This window comes from Corvus moneduloides, chromosome 1 (assembly GCF_009650955.1).
Source record: "Corvus moneduloides isolate bCorMon1 chromosome 1, bCorMon1.pri, whole genome shotgun sequence".
NCBI classification, from domain to species: Eukaryota; Metazoa; Chordata; class Aves; order Passeriformes; family Corvidae; genus Corvus; species Corvus moneduloides.
The window spans coordinates 108,743,037-108,763,009 of record NC_045476.1 but is presented as its reverse complement, the minus strand read 5'-3'; the positions used below and the strand labels follow the sequence as shown (position 1 = coordinate 108,763,009).

Genomic DNA, 19,973 nt, shown 5'->3' with positions numbered 1-19,973 from the left:
GTAACTAATGATCTCAATGCAAACAGAAATAGTTTTTCTAATTTATTTACAAGTTGCAATTTCTGAAATCTCTTTGTTTGCAGGCAGGAAAGGTAGGCAGTCCAAATGCATCTGAACTAGCAAATATTTCATGGAAATCTGCTAATAGCTGCTTTCTGCCGAGAACATCTGATCTTCATAAAGATGCCAGCTATTTACGTTTGTCTTTGGGGGAGTTCTTCGGTCAGAGATCTGAAGCTCTTGGTTGTCTTGGTGGAGGCAGTGATGTGAAGCGGGTATGTATCTAAATATTAATATTGAAACACAAGGAAAAGGCAAGATAAGCAACAAGTAGCGCTAGTTTTGTTATTTTGTAACCAGCTCTTTTTCACATCTAATTTTCTAAGTTGATTTTGGAAGGAAATTCTCTGTGTCTGTGACAGTTGTCTGTTTGACTGGTTTCCCGCTGGAATTTCTGGATGTGAAGTGCTGGCTGGTGTTACTGATGAGTGTTGATCTTCACCTTTTGGTCAGGAACTAATTATGTGTAGGATTAGAGGGAAGAAAAGTACATCATATACAGGAGGCTTGTTGGAGTGTCCCAGCAAATTATCCACATAGTTGAGTGAAATGCTGCTCAATACAGGGATATTTGAACAGTGAGGGCATCTCTGAATGATTGTTGAGAGTTGATGTGCTATCTGGGCAATGCCCAACTTTAGTAAAAAATGTAATCGTCTAGATTCTGACTTACCAACATCTGTATACTGTCTTGCATCTGTTGGATACCTGGTGCTTCTCTCATCTGCTGTCAGTAGACAGGATCTCATCTGTGTTTCAGACAAAAAAAAAAAAGGTGGGGAAGTGTATACAATTGGAAGAAGAAGTCACACATGCTTGTGTAATTCATGTGTGTCATGAGGAATTGTTAGAGTTGGCATGTTCTGTCCTAAGCATTCCAAGGCTTAGGAATGTTAAAGACAAGAGCATTCCAAGTGGCAGACCATGCCTCCAGGCAGAGATGATGTGAGCATATGTACTTTATTTCTTTATTTTGAGTAACTGGTAAAGTAAATCGTGTCCTGGTTTCAGTTGGGATAGAGATAGTTTTTCTTAGTAGCTGGTACAGTGCTGTGTTTTGGATTTAGTATGAGAATAATGTTGATAACACACTGATGTTTTGGTTGTTGCTAAGTAGTACTTACTCTAAATCAAGGACTTTTGAGAGTCCCATGCTCTGCCAGTGAAGCAGGTGCACAAGGAGCTGGGGAGGGCGCATGGCCAGGGACAGCTGACCCAAACTGACCAAAGGGGTATTCCTGTATCATAGAACATCCTGCTCAGTCTATGAACTGGGGGAGTTGGCTGACAGCCATGGATCACTGTTCAGGGACAGACTGGGTATTGGTCTGGGGGCAGGGAGCAATTGTATTGTGAACCAGTTGTTTCTCTTGTGCGTTATTCCCCTCTCCTTCCTTTTCATTACCAGTATTATCATTTATATCTTGTGTCAATTATTAAACTGTTCTTATCTCAACCCACAAGGTTTACCTGTTCTTTCCAATTCTTTCTGTTGGGAGGAGGTGGGGAGTGAGCAAACAGCTGCATGGTGCTTAGTCACTAGCTGGGGTTCAGCCATGCCAGTTGCTAGTTTCTTTTATGTATGTTTGGGAAATGTAGTGTATGTATTTAGATTAGGCATTTGCAATGCTAGGAGGCACATCTCAGTGGTGTGAGAGATATACTGAGCAGGCACTGTGGGCCAAAACTGCTTTGCAAGCCCATTGAACCTATTTGTTAATTATTAAATTTACTCATGCTGTATTCTGGGATTTTTTTTATAGCCATCTTTTGGTTACTATATTACATCCCCGAAGAAAAGGCAGCCTGTTGCTTTGCTAAGGCAGTCTGATTCATCAGGAGGTGACATCGGCCAAGAGATTTCACAGTTGTCTGAGGTGTTTTCAGGTAGTTATGGAACAGCTTTTTTTTTCTATGGGGCATTAAGGGAGCATGTGTATCCGAAGAATGCAGGTTTTTAGACAATTTCCTTACTGTAAATAAATTCCATGTTTGTTTGTTTGCTTTTTTCTTAGATGACTTAGAAGCACAAACAAAAGAACATGCAAATTTTACCAGCTCTGAAGATTCAGGGCATAGGGTGGATACTACTGCTGGAATACATGAAAACATTAATACAGAAGCTGCTACCAAAAGTAAAGCAAAGGTATTTCTCTTGTGTTTTTCTTTATGGTGCAACAATGAACTGAAACAAAATTAGAATTACTCCAATAATTATTGTTTCTTTGAATACAGCTAAATTTGGATGTTCGTATCAGCTCACTGCTTTTTATATTGATCATTTGAATCCTAGTAGATGCCCCTGTTTCTTAGTATAGTTTCATTAGAATGGCATGGTGCTGTAGTAAGTCAGATGTTACTATCACTATCTCATTTTCCTTTTTCTTCTAACTTCACTTTTGGAATTGCTCAGTCTGTCAGCCCATAGTTTTTCAGAGACTTGTAGTCTGTTGATGTTCCGTGATCAAGTTTCTAAATTCCAATTGTGTCTTCCCCTTCTATTGTTTTAATGAAACAACTTATCTTTAGCATGGGAATAAAATCTTTTAGTTGATAGAATTTAGGAATATGAACATGGTGCAAGTCTGAAAAAAGGTGTCTTTTCAATTTGGTAGTCCTAGATATCTACCTTCTTTGCCTGAGTGTGTCACCTCCCTAAGCTTGCTGGCAGCACTCCTCCTAATGCAGGCCAGGATGCTGTTGACCTTCTTCACCTGGCTTGTGGTCGACTTCCTGTCTACCAGGACCCTCAAGCCCGTTGCTGCCAAGCTGATTTCCAGCTGGTTGGCCCAGAGCCTGTATGGGGGTCTGGGGTTATTCCTCCTTAAGTGCTGGTCTTAGCATTTCCCTTTGAACTTCTCAGCCCATTTTTCTTTCTTGTTAAGGTCCCTCTGAATGACAGCTGATTCTCCTGGCATATCAGCCATACTTCCCAAATTTGTATGATGATGGGACTTACTGAAGGTGCACTCTGCCCCATCATCCACATCATTAATGAAGTTGTTGAACAGTACTGGCCCCTGTCTTGATCCCCAGGATAGTCTACCAGTGAGTGACTGGCCTCCTGATGGACTCGGTGCTGCTGAGCTACCCTTTGAGCCTGGCAGTTCAGCTGGTGTTCAGTCTGTACTTGTCTGCTCAGTGCTTTGTCTGTCTTCTAATGAGGATGTTGTGAAGTCATGCATGCATAGCTACAGGAGGACAGGTGTTTTCAATTCTTCCTGAGTCTGTGTCCATCTGAGAGAGACAGAAAGAAACTGGGCTCTGGACATAACTGTCTACCTACTCCATATCCTTTGCTAAGAATAGTCAGTGTGAAAACTAAGGAAGAAATCAGACTTGAGTGATAGAGAAAGCTGTAGGAATAGCTTTGTTTTCTCTCTGTAGAGGCAGATGATTTAAAGTTAATTGGGAAGTTATTGTATATTTGGTCATGGTAACTTCTCTGCTGTTTGTCCTTGATAGGATTTTATTCCCAGTTCTTTCAACTGAACTAAAGCATTTTAGGATTTTAAAAGTTTCACAGGATCTAAGGCTTCCTAGCAGGCAATACTTATCTAATCTAAAAAAGCCTTTGTGGAGTAGACTTAAAAAATCTGGAGAATGAGAATTATGTCTATGGCAGTGTTCCTTCTTGACAGGTGTTTAAAGATGCGTGAATGAGGAATGTTAATATGTTGCCATATCCTGAAATGCAAACAAGAAACAAAACATTAAACAAAAATTTTCTTACTGTGGTGCTTAACTCGTTTTGTTGTAGGATGGGATTCATAAAGACAAATTTGAGGATGCCTTATCTAATCATTCTGACTCTGTCTTGAGTATCACCACAATTGCAAATGCTATTGCTAATGCTTCCACCAGTGCTGAACCTTCCCAGCTAGCTGCTATGATGATGGCACTCTCCAATAAAAGTAAAAGAACACGTGTCCTTCCTGGAGTTGTTAAAGAGGCTGAACTCTCTGCTAATGAGGTATTATCCAGCAATGAGGAAAATAGTGCATTTGACATGGAAAAATACCTCAAAAAAAACAGATGGGAACAGACATGAAAGTGTATACGAGAGTGTTGTGAAACACGAAGCATCTGTCCTGAACCTTACATCTGATACCTTTTTACTGGGTAAAGATAAACATAAGGATGGTCTTGCAGAAGACTTGATGAATAATCATAGCAAACAGCAAGGAGTAGAGAAGCGCTTGCTGGATTATCTTATTGAAGAAAGTGACAGTCAGAATTTTTCTAGTCTGTCTGGTATTCCCAGCCATGAAGACGTAGTTGCAGATAATGTTCAATATTCAGAAAAGTTGTCAGATTTGGTGAATAGTAAACATTTACGGTCAATGGGTGCTGATGTTAGATCAGAGACACTTCATGGAAGTGAGGCCCACACATGTGGAATTCCCATAGCAGCAGAAATGGAAGTGGCACAGCAAAATCTGCTTGCTTACCAGAACAGCCATCTCACTAGTACACGCTGTATAGGGGAAGACAGAGAAACAGTAGATCAAGCAGCAAATGCTGTTCCTGAACCATGTAATGATTCGGTGGAGGGAGGTGCAGAAAACACTCCATCCCTCAGTGACTTAAAACCTGCCAAGCAATCTAGTAAATATGTCTCAGTAAGTTCTTCAACAGCCAAGCCTATGCAGAAATTGAACAATGATGAGAGGAAGCAAAATGCCAATATAGAGAAGAGAAACAAGGATGCCAGTACTCCATGTGGTGGGAATGCAAAACATGTAACTTTTGAGAAGCTCTCCCCATCTTTCCAGAACAGTACTGGTAAGTAACCCTATATAAATGCAATTAGTGGTTGAAAAGGCTTTTCTTGACAGTAAACTTGTTTCCTGTCCATAAATACTGGTTACTAAATTCTGTTTATTTGCCAGAGCATAAACCCATTCTACCTGAATGTGACTTACCTCTGGAGGATGAGCAGTATAGCTTCAGACCTTCAACTTCACCTCTGATTCATTCTTCTCCTAGTGAGACTTCTGGAACAGCATTTTCAGGGTAAATTTCTTGGTGCAGGTTATAAGAACTAGTGCTTCATAAGATTGTTGAAGGATTATGTTTTAGTTTGAATGTTGACTGTAATCTAGGTTTATAGAAGATCTTTATTAGGCTAAGACTTCATTATACGCTAAGCTGGACATTATATAGATCAATGAAGATATGTTTTTTGAACTTCCAAGTATTTCACTCCATTTGGTTCTCTGATATGTATCATTGCTTGTTATGGGAGAGGATGAGTAGAAATATTTGTATTGCTTTTGACTGTTTTGTATTTTGATACATACTTGTGTCCAAGGTTTAAGGTTTTCTTAGCAACTGAAAGAACAATGTTTCTTAAATGAGCTCCCATAACAATGTGTCATAAGATTACAACTAAATTAATTCAATAGTCATAAACATGGCCACTAGCTAATGGTTGTGTGCAGTCTTATAAAAAGATGAGGCGCCTGATTTCTCTGAACTTTTAAGTTCATTGTTTGATATTGAACTACAGTTTGTATGTGTTATTAGAATTACAGGCTGTCTGGCATTTCTCAGAAATTAATATGTATGGGAGTAGATGTATTTTCACTGGCATGTTGTACAGATACTGGAATTTCCAGTTAAAATTGTCAGTGATTTTAATTGTTGTCATGTTAGCTTGTCTTGTTGAACAAAGTGGTGAGAGATTCTGTGTTTTCAGGTGTTTGAAATGAAGAGAATCTCAGCAGTGAATAGGAAACCAGTATGTGATACCTGGGAAGTTGAATGATTTCATTTGACTTTTTAATCTCATTAGATACAAATATATTGATTCACCTCTTTTTCTTTCAATAAGTTGTGTTCTTTCTGTGGCCTTAGCATCTGAGTTCAGTTGTGGAACTCTAATGCTTTACCTGTATGGATTTATATAGAATGAAAATGAGTTTTATGTACGCCAAAGCCAGAATTTGTAACGGTTGAGAGCTGATTTCTCATTTCTACTGACTGCATTTAACAGAACAGCTAAGTAAGTTGACTTCTAGAATAGTATAGGTAATGTGTAACATTGATTTTCTTGAGGGCAGCATTAAAAATATTTATTTTAATACTGGCATACTTTGAATCTCTTTTTCAGATCTGAAAAGGACTTTACTTGCCCGTCACATTGTCAGGAATCTCCTTGCAAAGAGAGTGTACTACCTCAGTCTGTTTACTCGAGTCCAAGCATGAGCAGGTTAACCTATGTCTCTGCACCTGGCAGTACCCATAAAAACACAGCAGTGATACATAATCCAGAGACATACTGGGTAAGAAACACAAAACAGTGTCTCTGCTTTGCCCTAAACCAAAATTTACAGGTCAAAGTACTTCTAAATTAGAAAAGCCTTAAGGGTTTTGAAACAGTTTAGGATATGCTGTGCATAGGGAAAAGGTATTCTGCTTCTTTCCAGCTTCTGAGTTTTTCAGAAACTTGAATTTTGGTATCAACTGTACTAAATGCACACATTCTAATAAATACAAAGATAGTAAAACAATCAAAGAACTAGGAACTTTTGAAAATGTTAGAGTTGATGTATTTTTTTCTTCCATTTTTTTCATAATTTCTCATTAAGTCATTCTGTTCTTGGAATGTGGTGCGGTGTTCCAGTAGTATTTTGCAGGATCTATATCTGCTTTCATTGCACCTGAGGCTCCCTTGCTGTTCAGCTTCAACTGTTAGGAGAATACTTTCCCTGGTTTGTTTTTTTTCTGGAGAAATGTTTATAAATACATAATATAGCTTGTACTACTTTTTTCAGGACTGAAACTATAATTTTCTACCTCTGACAGTCATTCTGATGGCTTTTATTGCTTTAGAAAAGAATGTACATTGAGGGTGGAATTTGTGTTCAGACTTGCAATCTTAAGCTGATTAAAATAATTGACAATCTTTATCTGAATTTATGCATTCCTTGGGATCTGGAATTTGTGTTATGTCTCCCCCCTTCCAAAGTGTGTTTAATTGTGGATGGAACTTAAAAACAGGCAGACAAAACCTGAAGAACCTTTCTTACTTACATGCATGTCTGTGTAAATATGAGTGCTCATTCCAGCTACACCATACCTGTCAAAATGGCAGGTCTCTGGGCTTGAACGATTTCTTTGTGTGAGTGCACAAAGAAAATGTTTGTGTCAATGCATTTTCATGCATCTTGAATCCTTTTTGGTTGGTGATTTGGTTCAAGGCCATTCAGTTATTATTATTTTTTTTAATCTTGTAAGTATGTCTGGTGTGTTATCAATGTTGTTTGGAATACAAATCTAAAAATACAGCACCGCAGAGACTGCTGTGAAGAAAATCCACTCTTATCTCGGCCAGACCCAGTACAATGTGTCTTTAGGATATTAGACAGGTTGAAGTTGCAGGTTTTTCCTTTTTCATTGTGAAGAGCCACAGTTACAGAAGTAAAACTTCAGACAAGACAAACTTGATTATTTATATGGGATGGCAATACCAGTAAGGATCAGACAGGAAAGTTTTCTGAACAGGCAGTACCAGCATTAAGGTCTGTCTTACATGCCCTATTGCTTTTCTAAAATACGTAATACTGCATGTTATATTTGTTTACTAGGACGAAAATGCTGGTGAACTGAGCACAACAATAATTCAGGCCAGCCCAACTCCTCCTCAGGAACATACAAAGGAAAATCTAGAAGACCACTCATGTCAAAGAAATAGAAGAGAAGCAGTACTTAGTATTGACCAGAAACGAGAAGAAAATGAACTTGCTGGTCTTCAAAGAAAACTTGGTAATGTACTGGACCGAGAGCTGGCCAAAGAAGGTTTTCTGAAGAATGAAAAGCAGCTTCCATCTGTTTCGTCAAATGTACCAGCAAATCAGGAAGAGCTAGATCATGTTAAATCTGCTTTACCAAGTAAACTCTGCACCTTTCAACCACTTTCTGTCAACGCTGATGCACAAGAAGCGTGTCAGGATCAAACAGTCAAAGCACAGAGACAAGGATTACCATCTCTGAATATATTACCTCTTTATTCTGGGTTAAACACCTGTTTAACATGCAATCAAAACTCATCTGGTGAACAGTATGTTCCTATATCAACTGTTAAATCCCATGTCACTACCTCTGAGAGTCAAGCAATTTCTTCTTCTGTTCCCACCTTGCTTACAGGGCATTCTCTGGCAACAACTCCATTTGCACAGCAGCATCTGGGAGCTATACAACCTACAGGAAATGCAGTTCTGTCTCAGTTTCATGGCTGCAGCTCTGCAGGGTTTGGCCTTCCAGCAGGGCTTCCTTGTTCTGGTGTCCCAGCAGGATATGTTGAGAATCCACTTATGTTAGGAATTCCTTTAGGTCCAAATATTCGTCCTGGCTCTTTGGGCGCAGTTTCACTTTATAATCCACACCCTACTTCATGGAATAGTAATATCTTAAATATGAAACCATGTACTCGGCAACCTCTTGGAGTTGGCAGAAGTGAGTGGGAGTTGTCAAAGTCACCTGGCATAGGTAAGTGTGTTTTTTACAGTGTGTTTGAAGTACAGCTGTGGACAGGAATGGTGATAGTCACGTTGCTTATGTTATAGTAAATAAAATTAAGATGGTACTAAATGTAACTGCAATTACTGTTTATGCAAACTCTATTACTAGTTCATCTTGTTTAAAGATGTTCTCTGAATTCAGTGTCTATTCTTATAGCTCCCCTAATGGTCTTAAAAAACCATTTCTCATACTTTGGAAGAATTTCAGCCGTCTTCAATATCAGCTTCAGTTCAAACTAGGCAAGACAAGTCATGCTCTTGAAATTCCATTGTATTTTATCTGGAAAGTAGAGGACATTTCTATTTCCAGCCTAATTTGGTATTAGCAGCCAGTGAAGGCCAAAACTCCTAAGAAGGCACATGGAGGGCTCAAACTATTTGCTGGTTATCAAGGGAAGGACAGGCTGCCAAGTGTCTTCTGTCCCTTCTGCTAGTACTCTGTATCTAGACTTAGCTCTAAATGTAAGCAACACAAATTACTATTTAATTTTAAAAAGTTCTTTTAACCTATAATCTTGTAAGTTGTTTTTTGCTATACTTTTTTTTCTGGCTAATTCTTTCAGTCTAAATGACAAGCTTAGAGGGGTTGAAGATTTGAATCTGTGACAGTTTAGAGCTTGTTTATTGATTGTTCCAAATCATTGATCTTGTTAGTGCATTTTAAAATAGTGAAATACTCCTTGCTGATTTTTATACTAACAGGATGTTGTATTACTAATGTTCAAATTTTCTGAGTTGGGCTAGTACTGATTAAATTGTGACCACTGAGTGTTTTGAGTGTTTTATGTGTTTTATGTTTTATATACTTTGTGGGTCTGCATGGAATATGCCATTTCCATAAGTATGTGTTTTTGTGACAGTAGAACTTAAAGATGCACATTAGAAGTGATTGAAATTTCGAATTTCATGCTTGTGGAAAACATTCTTATGAGAACTGTAGGAGTCAAACGTTTCCTTGCCGTAATGAAGCATTTGTCAGATGAGTTCATAAACTTGGTAGCAGCCTGAGTTCTGATTTGCTTCTGAGTACTTGTAACTAACAGGAGCATATTTTCTTCCAAAGGGCATATAAAAGTACCAGAAGAACTGAAGTTCCCTAATGCCTGTTGTGTGGGAATTGCATCACAGACGGTTCTTAGCATTTATAATCCAACTGATCGGTGGTTGCAGGTCAGCATTGGAATACTCAGTGTTTCAATTAATGGGGAAAAGGTAAGAGGCTTTTTTTAAATAAAGCTGAATAATACTGTAATCTTACCAGGTATCATATGTAAAATTATGCCCCTCTCTACAGATTTGTAATTTTTTCCCTGTTTTGTAGTTAGTATGCACAAACCAATGCTACTGTCTTTAGCCAGGCCACCTGGCTTCCTCCAAGTAGACTGTGTGAGGTAAATGCCACACGAAGCGATTGATCTGTAGAATTGTATTGTGTGCATGAAGTGTGGAAGGTTTGAGTTTATGGGTTATTCATTCCACCTTTGTGTATGCAAGAAAAGTCAGTCTTAGGCCAGAAGACATCCATGCTGAGCACTGTTACTGCTAAAACATTTTTGGCAGTTTGTGCCTGTTTTTCTTGAAATCAGGAGGTCTTGAGGGATGGAGAATGAGAAATATTTGGAGAAGGCTTCAAGCTAGATGGGTTGTTCTGTGGGTTGCAGCAGGTAGCTTGTAGGCCGTAAATTGGCTGTCTTGCACTTCAGTTTTGTTAAATTCTATATACTTCTGTTATCATGGTAACATGATACTTGAAAACATGAGAATGAGTTAGATTCAAGGTCCATCAAAATGATTTTTTTTTATTGATGAATACACTTAGTAGAGAAGAATATAACAACAGAACAGGATACTCCGAGCTTCTGGCAGCTTTGTACTTGGTAACTTTTGTGTTAGATGTTATTTCTGTTCTTATTAGTTTTTTGTAGACTGCTCTTTATCTAGCTAATCGGTTGAAATTATGTAGTGTTGTCCACAGTTCAGTTCAGTTGTAGATTGTATTAAGTATTGCTTTTTTCTTTTTTAAATATGGTTCTTGCTGTTTTTATTTGGTCCATATTACTGAGGAATAGCAGACAATGATTCACTTTAAATATTGCAGCTTGTAAGTCTTAGAAATCCTGATCGCATCCCTCCTTAGGTATATTTTTCCAGCAGATGTAGCACATGTCTTTCCAGGAGTATGATTTCTGGTTTTGATCTTGTTTTCTCAGAATGTTTCCTTTTTAAAGAACATCAAGCCACAATTCTGTGTGTTCATGTATGTGTGTATACATATATATATGATGTGTGTGTGTGTATATGAGAATAATGATTTCTTCCATAATTTTCTAATCAGTGTCATGGTGCTTTTATGTAGCTCCTGTAGCCAGCAATTCTGTTGTATCGAGAGGTGATTTTTTAAATGAAATTGCTTTACAGTTATTTCCATGTGTATGCATTTGTTTGCACAGTGTGATTAAAACTAATTTTATTCGGTCAGCTCTTAGATACGCTGTTGTTCTTTCTTGAAAGTCAGGGTTTTACTTATTAATTAATTTTCCCAGTGTCAATCTTCCACTAGATGGTAGAAAGAAACCTCAGCAATTTTCAGGCTGACTTCTCTGTTTAAATTAAAAGAAAAGGCCCGCAGTTGAGCGGGATGGAAATAGGCCATGGATATGAAGATGCATTAATTGAACAGAGGAAAAATATATACAAAACTTCTGTGTTAAGCAGTGGTGCTGGATAAATGTGGTATTTGAAAAGGAAATGTCTTCTGGTAAAAGGCCTGTTGAAAATGACAGGTATTTTGTTTTTCAGGTGGATCCTATGAAATATCAATGTCTGGTTTTCAAGAACAAAACCATTGTAGGATCCTACTCGACCAACGACCTGAAAATACTCTTCTTACCTTCCCATTCGGGGATCTTCCAGTGTATCCTCAATGTTTCATCTTGGCCAGTTGCTGCAGATGCTGAGACAATCGTTCAGTCAGAAGCTTTGGCAAGCAGGGTAGTTCTGACAGCAGTCGCTGAAAACCCCAATTTAGAAGTAAGTAGCTGCTTATTGTGGGTCTTTTGTTGTTGTTACAATATTATGAATAATTTAATGACACTGGAGATAATAGGATTGCAAAGTTGTTCCTCTGAGAAACCTGGAATTTCATATGTTTTAAGTGGGAATATAAGAAAAATTTTGAGAAGCTTATTGCTGTTTGGGGAGTTCCATTTGTGGAAAAGCACCTAGCTGGAAATGAAGGATTCTGTGTGGAAAGAATAAGTTAAAATGCATTACTTCTTCATTGTTGAAAGACTGGATGAGACCTTAAACGTCTGATGCTTTCTAGGTGTCTGCTGTGTTGGATTGGGCATTGAGTGTAACAAAAAGCATTTGTTTCCAATTTTAAGGATTGCTTTTTTTTTTTTACATCAAGTAGACTTTGTCTTGGTTTCTTACTACCTCTAGGTTGTTTATGATTGTAGAGAATATTTTCTTATTTTCGACTAATTAAAAATTAAATATAAGTGGATGTGTAAAATGCTTTTGTCTTGTGACTTTTCATGAAGAACAACCAGGTGGGAGGCAGTGTGACATTAAGAATTAAATCTGGCCTCATGTAGTCCTAGATTTAAGAGTATGGACAGGTAGAAAAAGGCTTGATGATACTTTTGGAGGTGCCTGAACAGATTACATGGTAGTTTGTGACATCATTGATAAAAGTAAAATTCTCAGTCATCAGCCACAGCTAATATTTTTTTTTTTTCATTTAAGGTGGTCTTTTAACTCGCTTTGGGCTAAGTATGTGTTTTGAAGTAATGAATGTACATGAATGAATATAATTTTTAATGCTTCTTCCATAATTTTTCTTTCTTTTTAATGCATTTTTTATTCTTTTACATGTAGTCCATTCTCCATGTTCTTCATAGTATATAGTTCAAACTTGTGTCATATTCAAACTAAAATTAAACCCTATGCTAAATCTCTGCATGTCTTGTTATATTCTTGAGATTGGAAAAAATACCAAATAAAAGCTGTATTTTGCTGCAGATCATGACACTTAAATGTTTTTAATTTTTTAATTTTAATTTTTTAGCAAAAATTAACAGCCCCTTAGTTATTTTCTCAACTTTTAATTTGCTAAAATGACTTTTTAACTATCCAAAACTGACATTTCTTATTTGCTAGCAATAACCATGGTTTAAACTTACTTTTAATTTGAATTATCCAAAATAATTGGATTGTGTGCTGGATTGTGGTGGATAAACACTGTGCTAAGATTGGCTTCATTGATTGAGGCAAAATGCATGGGAGATAGCCAATTGGCTGTAACCCCTTCTAATATCAAAGAAAACATGATTCTAGACTCCTCCTACCCCTGGTAGGAGGTTTGTATTATATGTGGATATAGCATTAAGAGGATGGAATAGGTGAATAACATCCTTTCTTTGCATTTGTAGGGTAGTGTGTTTTGAAGGTTTTCCTTTCTTCTAAGTTCTGCTTTGCCTTAAAACCAGGTGGAAACCGGAAAAGGAGATTGCCTGGATTTTGGTGACTTGACTTCTGGCAGTTGGAAGGCTCTTCCCCTAAAACTTATCAACAAAACCCATGCTTTTGTGCCAATTAGACTTATTATTAATGCAGTAAGTACAGTAAACTTCCTGTATGTGAGAGTTAACATCTTGTGATACTGAATTTTAATACCCAAATACTTTATGTTACATGTCATTGAGAAATATATCTTGGACAGTAGCTGTAAGGTTCCCAAGAACTCTTTTGTTAGTCAGGAAATAAATAGTTTTTGCAGGGTGGTAATCTGAGTCTGCTGTAATGGTACCGACAAAAATGCTTCTGGGATAGGTGCGGTGTTTTGTTTCATATCTGTTGGTTACTTTTTATAGCTTAGCCGTGGGATTCCAGCTCTGATGCTTGCTTTGATAGCACAGGGCAGCAAATAGGATAAAAGGTTGTTTTGCCTTCACCTTCCTCTGAGAAGCTGGAGAAGCTGGAAGCTTCCCTCTTCTTTCTGAGAAGCTGGAGACATATTCCACTATTCAAATGGAACAGCTGACTGTTCACACAAGCAGCCAAGCTTGCTACTAGCAAGTTTAACATATTCCTTCCTCCTCTGCAGGAGCAAGAACAGGACTCTTCTCTCTATCTGCTTTGTCTCACACTATATAATAGCCTGTCTGAGAGGCTACAGTGTTGTCCTCTCTGCATCTCTGGCAATGCAGTTTCAGGTTTTTGGCTAGGCTGGGCTGACTGCTGATTTGTGCTGTGGGAAGAGCTGGCCTGGTTTCCTTATACAGGGGAACAAGAAAGGACTGGCCTTATGTTAAGGTGGATCAGGTTATGTTGAGGACTAGTAATGTTTGGTCTTGAACAGCCAAACTTCTTGAAGGCTTAAGCTAACCAGACTCTGCTTATCCCCTTTTGCTACAAAAGGTTTTCCTATTGTTTTTGGAGGGTTTGCTGGACTATCATATACTTACCAAAACTATAGGCTAATTCTTGATTATTTTTTTTCCAAACTACTTGGATCATTCAAAACTTGTCTTGCATTTCTCAATTTTGTCAGCATTGCTGTTAGTGACCGTAAGAGATTTAATACTTGTAATACTTCTTTTTCTTTTTGACAGAATGCCGTAGCCTGGCGGTGCTTCACCTTTTCCAAGGAACCAGTTAACACTTCTAATGAACAAATGGATGCAGTTTCTCAGACAGCAGCTCCATCAGTTGTAAATCATGTGATACATGCAAGCTATGATGGCCAAGTGAGTAGTTCATAGTTGGCTGATTCTTCTTTTTACTTGCTGTCTGAAATGACAGTACTGAATATTTGAGTTCATAGTAATGATTTTTGGTGAGTGTACCTTTTTGAGCAGTTTTGTTTGGGTTATGTGAGTGGTTTTTTTGTTGCTTCCTCTTAATAATTCTCTCCCTCCCCATAAGATGAGTCAACAAATTTCTTTTTCAGGATCCTGAAGCTGTAACAGTTTGGGTTCTGTTCCATGCACCTAAGAAACAAATTTCTGGTTCAGGTATAGTAATTTGATTTTAGTTTCAACTGAAACAGATTTGACTTTTAACGTATACATGTGTTAGAATTGTGGGACAGACTGCAAACTTAAAACCATGTTTGGTTTGTGTGCACTAATATTTCAGGTATCACATTAATTTTTAGTAACTGTAGGAGACAGAATGCCTCTATGTCTTAAGCCTTTATGTGTTACCAGGGACACTTATACTTCAGCATGAGGCTGTAAAAAATTTGTACTGCAAGATGCATGGAATCTGTGTTACTCCTTTTACTGAGGGAATTAAACCGTCACTTAAGAAAACATTGCATTAGTTGCAAAATAGATAATAAATTTGAAGAAACCTCTGAATTGTTCTGGCTTCCTGAATAGAAAATAGTACATATATCACCTTGTTTGACTAGTGTGGTAGAATGGTTTTCTTTGTTTGCATTAGCGACAATTTCAGTCACATTTGATGAAAAGGTAAAACTCTTAAATAAGGTCCTGTGAGACTTTATTTAAAAGAGGAAAAAGGTGTTGCAGGAGTAATGAGTGAGCTTCTGTTATTATCTCCACATGAATATGCTAAGATTGAAGAGTAGCTGAAGTGAGACATGCATCCATAGGATTGGCTTTTGCTGCTGGAAGACTTGCTTGCTTTTGTTACTCATGAAATTGTTCCTAGATTCCTTGGGTCCAGCAGATGAGTTCTTGGCGAGAGTGGACGTGGAAGTGGATAGTCCAGGACCTAGCACTGTCATTAAAAGTATTTCTCTCCGAGCAAGAGCTGGAACAGCAAGGATACATGTTCCAAAGGACTTACAGGTGTGTGTATATTTACAAAGTATGTTTTAAGAATAGTTTGCCTCTCCTAGCCTTCTACTTTTGTAATGTTTGATTTTATAATGTATATATATATATATATACATACATACACACTTACCTAATTTTTACAGAAAATACATCTGTCTACTAGTGTGGGTTCAACAGTCAAGCAGCAGCTGTCATTGAAAAATGCTGGAAACATTTGTGTATATTTGAAAGTTGAGGTAGGTTGGTTTTTCCCTCTTGAAATCGTGATTTTTTTGCTGTTTATATTGTATTGAAGTAGAGCTGAGCCTTGGGATTTTAGCTCCGCTCTGTGGTTTGACAAAAGCTTTACAAGTTTATGTAAAGGGAATGAAAGATGGTAGTGATTGGCTTACACTTTTGGAAAAAGTATATGGGTGTTCTTTTGCTCAACTTCAGTTATATTTGTTTTAGCAAACATACCTTTATGATTTTTACTAAATTGTAACAAAAATATTTGTTATATGTAAAAGTAGTGAAGCCTGTGCTGCACAGCAGGTGTTAGTTAGCTGGTAGAGTAAAGCCTGCTTAGGGCAAAGATGAATATTAGCATTGGGAAACATCTATATTTTCTAACAAAACTGCATTGTTTTCAGTGTACATCTTGCCAACTCAAATACAACGTGAGTTCTTTTCAGATATGCAATGTCTTTACTTGACCTTTTTACAAATCCGTGGAAAATATGGTTCCAAACTGAAAGATAACTAAACACATTTGCAACTAGCATTTCAAAGTCAACAGAAGGAGCAGTTGGTTCCATTTTATAAAAAGAGGTTTGTTAGCCCATAATTTCTATGATCAGAGGCCATGGAAATAGGATATATGACTCCTATCACAAATGCCACATTAAGTGATGATACTGGGTGCTAGTTGATAAAATTTTGAAGACTCCACGTGTATTCAAATTGTCTGAACTGCATGTACAACAGGTGCACAACCAAATTGTATTACATGTTGTAGAAATGTTTAATCCCTTAAAATAGATAACTAAGCCTCCCTTTTGCCCTTGCCTACTTTCAGACATCAGATCAGGACAGCTGCTTTGCTGTTGAACCTGAGGGCCTTTTCCTTTTTCCTGGGGAAGAACAAGTAGTGACTGTCCAGTTTTTTCCTAAAAGCATAACAACTACAGAAAGGTAATATAACTGATTCTGTGCTGCATGTGTTAAACTGAACTACTTTTGACCTTAAAGTAATGAACAAATTGAAAGTTTTACCTGTATGAGAGACTTTGTCTTCAGTTGTTTTCATGAGAGCTCTCATCCATTACAAAAGGATTTTTGTTAAGGTTCACCTTTTCTATAGATTATCTGCCTCTTCAGGTGTGTATAGCTGAATGAAGAGGTAATATTTCCCATCAAGAAATATTCTAAGACTTGTTTAGTGTAAAAAAATGGAGTAAGTCCCTGAAGCCCTTTATATGGTAGTTATTGCTGAAGTACATCAAAGCTTCAAAATACCTACCGTCAGCAGCTCCTTCAGTTGCTTCCCTCTTTCTCTCTCTGCTGAGGCAAGGGAAATGTTATTTCTGTTGTACATGTGAAAAAACTCAAGAAGAGATCGGGATCATAAGTATTCTTTTGTCTGCTGTAATCAGATAAAAGTTTGTTCTGTACAACACTCATGTACATGTTCCTTTTGCAGATGGAAGAAGCATTCATAGTTTTGCTCATTAGCACCTGTTGAACTTCGTTCTGCAAAATAAACTTGATTGGTTCAAGTGATCATTAATACGTCATGTGAGAGTCTTCAGAGCAGCCTTTCCTCTCTTGTTACATGTTTTCTAGTTTCTGCTGTGATAGAGCAAGAATGGACAAAGGAGTATCTTCAAAATATGTTCAACTTCAGTATCTAGCTTAACCAGGCCTCTCCAGTGCATTTAAATTAAACAATGAGAAGTTCTGTGCTAGTGACAGTATGATCCTATTGGATAGATTGAAGTTTTGCAAGCTTGAGGTACTCAGGATTGGAAACTTCGTAGTCTATGTCAAAGTGCTGCCAAAAGACTGATAAACTAACTGAGACAGTAAGGAGGGTCCATGTTCCCTGCTGATGGGATTCAGGGCTTTGTCTGCAGGTCTCATAGGGATTCACTGACAGCTAGAATGGTGGTTCTTGACTTTTGTTCTTGACTTGAAGTGTATCTGTGCTATAGCAAGTGCTTCAGCCTGTAACTTAAAAGCTAGATTTCCTTCCTTGATGCTCCTGAGTACCTCATACTTGTAAAAATTCAATGAAGTTTCTCAAGGCATTCAAAAGGCATCTCTTTAATCTACAGCCAGACTTTGCTTCTTTCTAAAATTAGTCTGTCAAAATAATTAGATATTAGTAGGAACGAAAAATAATTTGGTGAGTTGTAGTCTCTGAAATATTTATCTGAATCATTTCCAGATGAAATACTTCAGAAGACTGTGTGAGGTACATGTGGCATGTGTATTTACAGCCCAGAGGATTTAAATTTTGCTATGCCTAAAGCTGGTCTTTGTCATAAAATAAAAAGAAGTATTTGTATTTTCCCCTTAAGAAGGTAGTTTTAAAAACACCTAATTTTTTTCAGTTATGTTTTGATTTCATCAGCTGATCTTGTTCTGTTGTGGGATTTAAATTTATTTATTTATTTTTAAAGTACTTTGAAAATCCTTGTGCTGCCATCTGGGCCTCAGTATGAAGTGATGATAAAAGGTGAGGTGGAATCTGGGAAAAACAGACCTGTGTCTACAGCTGCTGGGCTCTCAGACATTCCACCCATCCTTTCCAACAAGCAGTTCATTGCCTGGGGAGCAGTAGCACTTGGATCATCAGTGTAAGTATAAGTTGGACAGTTGTTCATATAGAATATCAAGTTAAGTATTTTATATTGCGCTTACTTGAAGTAAAATTTCCAATTCACATTTATAATTCACAGTGATTTGTTCTATGCCTCAAGTGAAAGAAGCAGAATATTACAATTTTTTTTCTTGTGCAAGAAAGTTTTGGAAACAAACTGATCTTGGTTGAGCTTTGTGTATTCTCAAGGACTCATTAGAATTTCATTAGAATATCTGGTTCTGTAAGTTTAGCATGTTGTGTAAGTAGAAATGAGGAGGAAAGTATTTTTCAGCTAAATTGAGAGAAAAATTCTGTTGGTTCTTTTGATACCTATCTCTTGCTAGAGATAAATTATGCTTCATCTCATCCATTACAACTAACAGAATCCGGTCTGTGTAATGTAATTTGACCATCTGAATAGCATAAACTGTTGAACATCCCTTAATTGATTTGAATGTGTTGCAATGTTAAAACTTAGAGTGATGGAGAATCTGTTTTGTTCCTAATTATGAATTGCTTTATCCTTCAGACTACTTCTTGTCTGCACTTTTTTAGTTTTATGTTTATAGGCTCAATATCCTATGCTTTAGTGAAACTGTTCATAATTGTTAGGATATTCTTTGTTTCTTTTATATGTAAAGTCTTCAAGTTTTGCAGACCTCTGAACTTCTAGTAATTATTACTTGAGGGAATCATCCACTGTTGGTTGATACTAAACTTTTTGAGGAATCTAATGATGTTCCCAGTGGTTTAAAAGCAGTCCATGTTTGTAGCCAAGAACTGTTTCTGATAGCTGTATTTCTGTTTTCCTGGTTTGTTAAGGTAGTGTGCTTCTTATAGTAGTTCTGGTTATTTGGTGTTTGGGAATTACTGCTTCTTTCCTGTATGCTGCTATCTTTTTATTTGCTGTTCCTCCTGTAAAACAGTTTTGATGAACCCTTGTTTTTAGGAAGCTGAAATTATTTCTCTAATTATGGTTTCAACAGAGTACAAAAGAGTGTCTGCCAGTGTTGATAGGGAGACGCTTTGCTCTCTCTGTCCTCTTCTTTGATTCTAACTGCATGATCTATTCTCTTATGTTTTAGCAGTTTTAGGGCTTGTCAAATTCATCTGTCAATGTTTTTTGACAAATGTTTAAATGTTTAAAATGTCAATGTTTAAAATGATGAAGGTGCTTGCTCTTGCTGGAGATGTTTCCTACCTCTGCTGAGGAAACCTCTGAGTACCAGAAGCCTGGTCAATACTAGGATGTATCACAGAGAAAAGAAACTTATTTTTTGGTCAGCCTGATTCTGTCAAATGACCATAACTTTCGGTGTTGCTATTACATTGAGAAGTACATGAAAAGGAAAGGTTATCCTGAATTTAGTTCTTTACTACTGTTCCAGTGAATCTGGGCCAGACTACTCTGAAGACTTTGTTTCCACATAACTTAGTGTCTCTGGATATTCTCATCATAACTGTGTCCTTAAGTGGGTATTTTAAAGGAATTTTTGTATTGATACAGTTGCTGGTTGCTTTCAAGGTTCAGGCTGTTAAGTACAGTATTTGAACTTCAAAAAAGACAGATATAGGTTTTTTTGGTTTTTTTTTTAATATGTAGTTATTTGGGGATTGTTTTGCTATATGAGTATTCATGTGTTGTGGTGTATGACAGTGTAGGGTGTGTAAGTTTGACAGTATAGAAATAACTTTCTATCTAACATATTCTATTGTTCCAAGAGGTGATTT

General features: G+C 37.3%; 1 protein-coding gene across 1 annotated transcript in view; it reads left to right on the top strand.

Annotated features, from left to right (window-relative positions):
- The window catches only part of CEP192 (centrosomal protein 192), a 71,295-nt gene that overhangs the window by 27,059 nt on the left and 24,263 nt on the right, over positions 1-19,973 (top strand). The window contains 17 exon segments of the mRNA XM_032107687.1: positions 84-275; positions 1,824-1,947; positions 2,076-2,206; positions 3,821-4,084; positions 4,086-4,845; positions 4,953-5,076; positions 6,176-6,347; positions 7,653-8,553; positions 9,649-9,797; positions 11,385-11,615; positions 13,079-13,204; positions 14,204-14,338; positions 14,542-14,605; positions 15,270-15,409; positions 15,541-15,633; positions 16,455-16,570; positions 18,061-18,237. Coding sequence (XP_031963578.1) covers positions 84-275; positions 1,824-1,947; positions 2,076-2,206; positions 3,821-4,084; positions 4,086-4,845; positions 4,953-5,076; positions 6,176-6,347; positions 7,653-8,553; positions 9,649-9,797; positions 11,385-11,615; positions 13,079-13,204; positions 14,204-14,338; positions 14,542-14,605; positions 15,270-15,409; positions 15,541-15,633; positions 16,455-16,570; positions 18,061-18,237 — 3,899 coding nt within the window.